We start from the raw sequence: 8655 nt of genomic DNA on the forward strand, positions 1-8655 counted from the left end.
TGTGCACCTGTCTGCTCCTGTTGGCACCTGTCTGCTCCTGCCATGAGGACTGTGCTGTTTCTTACTGCGCTGGTGTGCGCCGCTCTGGCCAAAGACACCTTCCACGGGTAAGACTGTACTGCCGGAAAACTAGTACTCAGTGCTCTTACTTAAGATACAGGTACAGAGGGAAAAAGTTACTCAAGTAAAAGTAAAAGTATCTAGGTACCTCTTTAAAAATGTACTTTAAGAGTAAAAAGTACAAATATTGTTGTTAATTTGTTAAAGTATAAAAGTATAAAGCTCAAAAACTTAAGTCATGATGTTTCCACAAACGTGGTCAAATAATCCCTTAAATCATATGAAAAGTACTTTTTACTTTTCAGTCCAGTTCAAAATGTCGTGAAGTAGAAAGTACAGATACTGCTCTCAAATGTACACTGTAAAATCTACTTAAGTACATATACCTAAAACTTTAAACACAGTACTTTACTACTTTTACTTCTTTACCTTCCACCGCTGATAATTACAAATGTTTTTATTTCACACACACTTAGTAAAGCACAAAATAACACAAGAAAAATACATTTGTTTAATTGATTTATTTAATATTTGAACATCATGGATCTGAATGAGGCTGGAAGTGTAACAAATAACTAGAGTAAAACTTAAGTAGATCTCACCAACCAGGTTTAAAAGTCAATTCAGTAAAATGTAAAATGATTTGAAATGAAATTGTGTTGTTATTTTTAATGTTGTTGTGTGTCGTCTTTAAAATCCAGTCTGTTTAATTCAGTCGTTAAAGGGGCACTATGTTCAGTTTTAGGTGTAGAGTCTGTCACCTTCTGTCCTACAAGCAGATGTTGTTTTGCTCTTGAATGTTCCACAAAATGGCATTAAACTTGAAAATCTCCATGGAGACAAGCAGATGACTCCACTAAACCAACATTTTAGCAAAAAAAAACAACCAAAAAACAAAACAAACTGCTGTATTTTAACGAGTGAAAGATAGACACGTTTAATGCCATACTGCGGAACATTTCAAGCAAAGCAATAACATTTTCACGGGATGATGAGAGGTGACGGACCACCCCACCTGAAAAGTTCCATAGTGCGCCTTTAGTTGAATGTAATAAACGCATTCTAATCTAATACAATTTGTAATATCAGTTTTATATTTCGGTGTTTTTAAAGCTAAACGGTGGATGTCAAAATGGTGACAAATTAGGACTGTTGCCGTAGTGATAAACCGGACCCCGTAAACAGACTGTGTAAATGGATTTATTATTTATTTTATTTAATTAGCTTTTTGAATTAAATTAAAGGACGGCATTTACAGCGGTCCAAAGTGCGCTCAATCTGTCGTCGTGTTGACACAGATTTGGCAGGACGCACTTGGCTGTTTGCTTTTTAGATTAAGTTGTTTTTTTTATTGGCTCTTTGTGAAACAGGAAACAGGAAGTGTGTGGAAATGAACGCGTGTGGTTTCATACACACGACCAGCACTGTATTCTGTGGTTGTGTCCTTGGGCAAGACATTTCACAAACACTGTGTCAATGTGCAAATAATAGTAGTAGCAGTAGTATTCATAGCAGCAGTAGTGGTAGTAGTAGAAGTAGCGTAGCACTAGTAGTCATAGTAGTAGTAGTAGTAGTAGTAGTAGTAGTAGTAGTAGTAGTAGTAGTAGTAGTGGTGGTGGTGGTAGCACTAGTAGTCATAGTAGTAGTTGTAGTAGTAGTAGTAGTAGTAGTGGTGGTGGTGGTAGCACTAGTAGTAGTAGTACAAGCAATAGTAGCAGTAGTAGTCATTATAGTACTCATAGTAGTAGTCATAGTAGTAGTAGTAGTCATAGCAGTGGTAGTAGCAGTAGTACTAGTCGTAGTAGTAGTCATAGTAGCAGTAGTAGTAGTAGTAGTAGCTGTAACAGTGGTACTAGTCATAGTAGTAATCATAGTAGTAGTAATAGTAGTAGCAGTAGTAGTTGCAGTAGTACTGGTCATAGTAGTAAGTAGTAGTAGTAGCAGTAACAGTGGTAGTACTAGTTGCAGTAGTAGTAGTAACATACTTTTCCTTGTGTTTTTGCAGTCACCAGGTTCTAAGAATCCAGGCCAAAGATGAGACTCAGTTGTCTCTGATCAAGGAGCTGGAGCAGATGTTTGAACAGGTACAGACACGGTTTAAAGCTGCACTATGGAACTTTTCTGAGGGTGCATCTGAGATTTAAAGGAGTGCAAAAACAATACTTCTCCATTATTTTACACTGTCAACATGAGGGTGCAAACACTTTTACCTGAGGGGGAAATAGAGCCGTTTGCCCCTGTCGACCCGGGCCTGGGTGGAGGAGGTGGAGGAGATGGAGGAGGTGGAGGAGGTGGAGGCTCTCGTCTCATGACTTTATAGAAAATTCCTCGTCATGATTTAAACTCATCCAGCTTTCATTTATTTAATTACAGACACACATTTATTCATTCTTCTTGATGGAGTCACCTGCTCGTCTCCATGGAGATTTCTAACGTTTAAGCAATTTTTGGAACATTCCTGAAGCACTCGGCGATACTAACACTTCTAGTAAAGGGTCACTGCCTGTTAGAGATGTTATTGCTTTGCCTGGAATGTTCCACAGTAGGGCATTATATTCAATTCTACAAACGCATGTGCTGTTGTTGCTCAAAAATAAACAAACATAAAAGAACTCTCCACAGATCTGACGTGTAACTTGGCCTGGTGGCATCTCCTGCTTGTCTCCATGGAGATATATGTGTTTAATGCCATACTGTGGACTATTACAGGCAAAGCAATAACATTTCTTCGACGACTCTCTACCAGAAAAGCTACATAAGACTTGTTTCCATTATTTGCTATGGAGGGAGGTTCATTTGAGGGGTCTTGAGCGCCCCCTTCTGTACTTATCTCATCAATACGTTTAAGAATGGTTTAAAACTATGAGTAAACATTTCCACAGGACTTATTCCACCAAACTGAAAAAAAAAACCCTGACAACCAATGTGAAAGTCTTAAGTCTTGTATTTCCTGTCACAGCTGGACTTCTGGAGAGACGTGAGCGATGTGTCCACCCCCGTCGACATCCGAGTCCCCGCTGAGACCCTGGACCAGGTCAAAGAGTATCTGGACTCCTGGGAAATCGGCTTTGAGACCATGATTGAGGATCTGCAGGTACTGAAACAACAACAACACATAAACTACTTTTTACTACACGAGTTTAGCTATTTTTGTGTTCCAGCCCAACACCATGTTATACAGAAACATGGTGATTTTGATTTGATACTGATACCAATTTTATATGAAAGAAGACACAATGTTTTTTCTTAATAAACTATAACATGAGCGGATACATACATACATTTTGTTCACTGCACACCACAAAAGTGATATGAACGGGATCTTTGAGAAGAATTTATAGTGAAGTGTTACTGTAGCAAGCGCCAACCATCTGTACTGTGGCTAAGCATTTTCAAACCCCACGTGTACGACGCAGAATCAACACGCAAGTAAGTACAAGGCTGTGGGCGGACATAGGGGGTAGGTGAAAGCACATTTTCTAAACGCTCAAGCCTCAAACGTGCACCCATTAATTTAAATACAGCTTCATGAGTACTGCCAAAACTAAACCCAGGAGACATTATAACATGGACGAAACACCTCCTTTAAGTCCTGTTCTTCTGTGTGTGTGTGTGTGTCTGTGCATGTGTGTCTGTGTCTATGTGTGTTTCTGTGTGTCTGTCTGTGTGTGTGTCTCTAGGCCATGCTGGATGAGGAGCAGGAGGAGATGGAGTCCGCTGCTCGTTTTGGTGAAGCCAGGAACACCGACAGCTTCGACTACGCCAGATACCACCCCATCTCTGATGTAAACAACATGTAAACAACAACATGTAAACAACAACATGTAAACAACAACATGCAAACAACAACATGCAAACAACAACATGTAAACAACAACATATAAACAACAACATGTAAACAACAACATGTAAACAACAACATGCAAGCAACAACATGTAAGCAACAACATATAAACAACAACATGTAAACAACAACATATAAACAACAACATGTAAACAACAACATCTAAACAACAACATCTAAACAACAACATCTAAACAACAACATGCAAACAACAACATCTAAACAACAACATGTAAACAACAACATATAAACAACAACATGCAAACAACAACATCTAAACAACAACATGTAAACAACAACATATAAACAACAACATGTAAACAACAACATATAAACAACAACATGTAAACAACAACAAAAACAGGGCAGATATCACACCCTCTCTGATGTAAACAACGTGTAAACAAGGCAAGGCAAGGCAAGTTTATTTATACAGCACAATTCCTACACAAAGTAATTCAAAGTACTTTACAGAATAAGAACGAAATAAACAAACATAAACACTATTCCATCTCTGAGGTAAACAACATGCAAACAACAACAAAAACAGAAGATATACAACAACATCTCTGAGTTAAACAACATGCGAACAACAAAACAACATATAGACAACAAAAACAGATATCAGTCCTTCTCTGAGGTAAACAACATGTAAACATAAACAAAAATAAACAATACCATTTCATCTCTGAGGTAAACAACAACATTTCTGCACCATCAGCCCCAAAGAAGGCTTTGAGTCACCACATTGAGGCTGTTTATTCACTGTTTTATTATCTGATTTTATATTCAAGCGAGCCCAAAGCTTCTGCACGTTTTTTAAACATTTCATGACGTGTGTCTTGAGTGCACGACAGAGTTAGGAAATTTGACTTTTAGTAAAATTTGCGGCGCCTCATCGTGTTTCAAACATCTGCCCCAAAATGCAAAAGCTCCAACTTGAGGTGTTTGTCCCGAGTTTGACGCTGCGCTCTGAGCTCAACATAAGGCTTGAAATCAGGTTCACGTGTTATTTATCATTTTAATCCTTCTTGTTTTGTCTCCGTGTGCAGCTGTACAATTTCCAGGACATGTTGGTCGCTGAGAACCCAAACCTCGTCAGCAAGATCGTGATCGGACAGAGCTACGAGGGACGTCCTCTCAACGTGCTCAAGGTGACAAACACACACTCAAACAAACTAAACTGATAAACTCACATCCAAATGGAACAATCACTCAAATATGAGGGGTTTTATTTTTGTTCAGTTCAGCACCGGAGGAACCAACCGCCCGGCCATCTGGATCGACACCGGGATCCACTCCAGAGAATGGGTCACTCAGGCCAGCGGCACCTGGTTCGCCAAGAAGGTAAATCAAATGAGTTCAAATGGAAATACTTTTATCTATATTTTGACATTTGAACTGTCCCCCAAGTCCCCAAAATGTCGGCATTAACAGGAAGTTGAAAGAAGTGACGGCATTATTAGTTTTCGTAAAAGAAAAGTGAGTAGCTTCTTTGTTTCTGACAGGGTTCTGCAAGTCACTACCTCAAATATGTGTTCAGGTAGTTTCAGTGTAGTTAGCTCCTCCCTTCAGACAAATATATAGCAGATTTACCTCCAGTAGCGCCTCCCTGGACGACCGAGGGATTACACGCACATTACTGATACAATACTGATTAAAGTTCTACTGTAATAGCTAAGTATTTTTCACATCCCGTTTCCCGTTTCACCGTCTTGTCCTCTTCTCCTCTCAGATTGTGGAGGATTACGGAAAGGAACCCGTCCTCACCTCCATCCTGAACAAAATGGACATCCTCCTGGAGATCGTCACCAACCCCGACGGATACGCCTACACCCACTCCTCTGTCAGTACCTTCGTTTAACATTACCTACACCCACTCCTTTGTCAGTTACTACATTTTACATAACCTACACCCTTATAACCTTACATAACCTACAGACACTTGTAACGCATTACCCACACCCACATTATCTACTCCCTCTTCTCCGTCAGTAACACAATTTTACATTACCTACTTTACATAACATACACCCACTCCTCTGTCAGTACCTCCATTTTACATAACCTACACCCTTAACCTACAGACACTTGTAACTACACCTGGCATTACCCACACCCACATTATCTACTCCCTCTTCTCCGTCAGTAACACAATTTTACATTACCTCTGCTTTACATAACCCACACCCACTCCTCTGTCTGTACCTCCATTTTACATAACCTACACCCTTATAACCTTACATAACCTACACCAACTCCATCAGTACCTCCATATTACATAACCTACACCCTCATAATCTACTCTAGTCTAATCACAATCTAACCCAGGCTAAACCCTTAAAGAACACACACCCAGGGCCATTCACTGTAAAACTCAGAGATTAAGTTTTGCACTTTTGTTCATTTTGTGCAGAACCGCATGTGGCGTAAGACCAGGAAGCCCAACCCCGGCTCCAGCTGTGTGGGAGTTGACCCCAACAGGAACTGGGATGCTGGATTTGGAGGTGAACTCATTTCATTCTTGTGGCCACACCTTCCTGTCAAAGCCCAATCTTATTTCATTTCTGAAGCTAATCATGGCAGGACCTGGTGGGGACTTGGACGGGAGACAGCTGGGAATACCAGGTGTCACAGCGGGGCAGCAGTGGCAAAACTGTTGTTGTTGTGTCCTTAGACAGGACACTTCACCCACATTGCCTCGTGTGAATGTGGAGTGTGTAATAATGCTATGTGAAGTGGTCTGGGTGTCTTTAGCTCAGTTTAGTCCTTATACAGACCTTGTTTGTTGTAGTTTGAGTCCTGGTCTAGTTCTTTTCCAGTCCATGTTTAGTTCTAAGTTTAGTTCTGTCTGTGATTTCTCTCTGGATCCTGGTCTAAACTAGTCTAAACCAGGTCTATTTTGTCTTTGGTCTGTGGTCCTAGTCTCTAGTCTCTGGTCTCTGGTCTGATCTTTGGTCTGGTCTCTCTCTGGTCCAGGTCCCGGGGCCAGCGCCAATCCCTGCTCTGAGACTTACCGTGGTCCCAGCGCTCACTCTGAGTCCGAGGTGAAGGCCATCGTGGATTACGTCCAGAAACACGGAAACATCAAAGAGTTTATCTCCATCCACGCCTACTCCCAGATGCTCATGTACCCCTACGGATACACCTATACCCCTGTGAAGGACCAGGCCGAGCTGGTGAGTAGTACTACTACTACTACTACTACTTTTCATGGTAAAGTACTTGTACTTGTCCCTCATCTGGGAGTAAGACATCATCACAGTCTAGAATCAGAAAACTGTCCAATCACAGCCTCTCGTTTGTGGCACATGTCTCGTAACATTAAGAATCAAACGCAGAACTTGCTGTAGCTCCTCCCCCTCGTGGTGTAGTGGCTCCTCTGTGACCTCACTCTGTTGTCCTCAGCACGCTCTGGCTGAGAAGGCTGTCTCCGCTCTGACCGCCGTCTATGGAACCAGGTACCGCTACGGCAGCATCATCAACGTCATCTGTGAGTACTACACAAAACACTCTCTGCTCTCTTTAGTTTGTTTTAAACTGTTAATTGTCACGGTAACGCTCATAGTTTAGAGTCATTCTGAGATCCATGGATTGAATTATTTTTGATCACTCCATTTTCTAAGTCCAGCTCTTGTTTCTCGACATTTTAAACATTTTATTGAATTTATTTAAATGTGTATTGAATGGCAATAAATAAATAGAAAAATTAAAAAAAACTTTTACCCCTCCTACTGACTCCCTCTTTCTTACCCCTCCTTATTTCTCTCCTCCTCCCTCCATCTCTCTTCTCATTCTCTCCCCTTTCCTCTTCTCTTTCCTTTCCTCTCCTTCCTCCCTCCATTCTCCCATCCTCTCCTCTCTTTCTCCCTCTTTCACCCTTTTACTCCTCCTGCTCTCCCTTTTCTCTCTCACTCTCTCCCACCCCCCTCTTTCCTCTCCCTCTCTTCTCATTCTCTTCCCTTTCCTCTCTCTTTTCTCCCCCTTTCCCTCTCCCTGAACTCGCCCTCTTCTCCGCACCTTTTCACCCCTCCTGCTGATTCCTGCTCTCCCTTTCTCTCTTACCCACTCTCTCCTCTTTCTTTCTCTCCCCCTCTTTTCCCTTCTCTCCTCTTTCTCTCTTCATTTCTTACTACATTCTTACTGTGAGCGGGCTCGCCTTTCCAAAGATCTGACTTGTAACTTGGCCTGATGGTGTCACCTGGAAACAGATCATTTTAATACCATACTCTGGAACATACCAGGCAATAAGCAATAACATCTCCATGGAAACAAGCAGGTGGCAGAACCTCTACTAGAGAAATTACATAGTGCACCTTTAACTGAAAATAAAATACATGAAATACAAAATAAATAAATGAATAAACTTCAGACTAAATTGTTCTCTCCCAAACTAAACCTTGGTCTGAAAAAAGAATCTATCTAAATTCATTCTTGTGTCATTTCAGACCAAGCGAGCGGCGGCACCATCGACTGGACCTATAACCAGGGCATTAAGTACTCGTACACGTTTGAGCTGAGAGACACCGGCAGGTACGGCTTCATCCTCCCGGCCAATCAGATCATCCCCACGGCCGTGGAGACCTGGGAGGCTCTGCTCGTCCTCATGAGCCACGCCAAAAACAACTCCTGAGCAAACAAGGGTTAAAATGATGAATAAAAGACTGTACAATCAGAATACTGCATCCTGTTTAATGATCACACACTCATACATGCACACACACATACACACACACCCCCACATGCACACA

At 41.4% G+C, this 8655-nt stretch overlaps 1 protein-coding gene across 1 annotated transcript; it reads left to right on the plus strand.

Annotated features, from left to right (window-relative positions):
- cpa5 (carboxypeptidase A5) lies at positions 1–8537 on the plus strand. Its single transcript, XM_033967835.2, has 11 exons — positions 1–107; positions 2066–2144; positions 3020–3154; positions 3741–3845; positions 4957–5058; positions 5150–5251; positions 5640–5750; positions 6321–6411; positions 6884–7083; positions 7313–7397; positions 8353–8537. The coding sequence occupies exons 1-11, from the start codon at positions 43–45 to the stop codon at positions 8535–8537; spliced, it is 1260 nt and encodes a 419-aa protein (XP_033823726.1). The 5' UTR covers positions 1–42.
- Positions 8538–8655: the final 118 nt, after the last annotated feature.

Source organism: Periophthalmus magnuspinnatus, chromosome 6 (genome assembly GCF_009829125.3).
Source record: "Periophthalmus magnuspinnatus isolate fPerMag1 chromosome 6, fPerMag1.2.pri, whole genome shotgun sequence".
Lineage (NCBI taxonomy): Eukaryota > Metazoa > Chordata > Actinopteri > Gobiiformes > Gobiidae > Periophthalmus > Periophthalmus magnuspinnatus.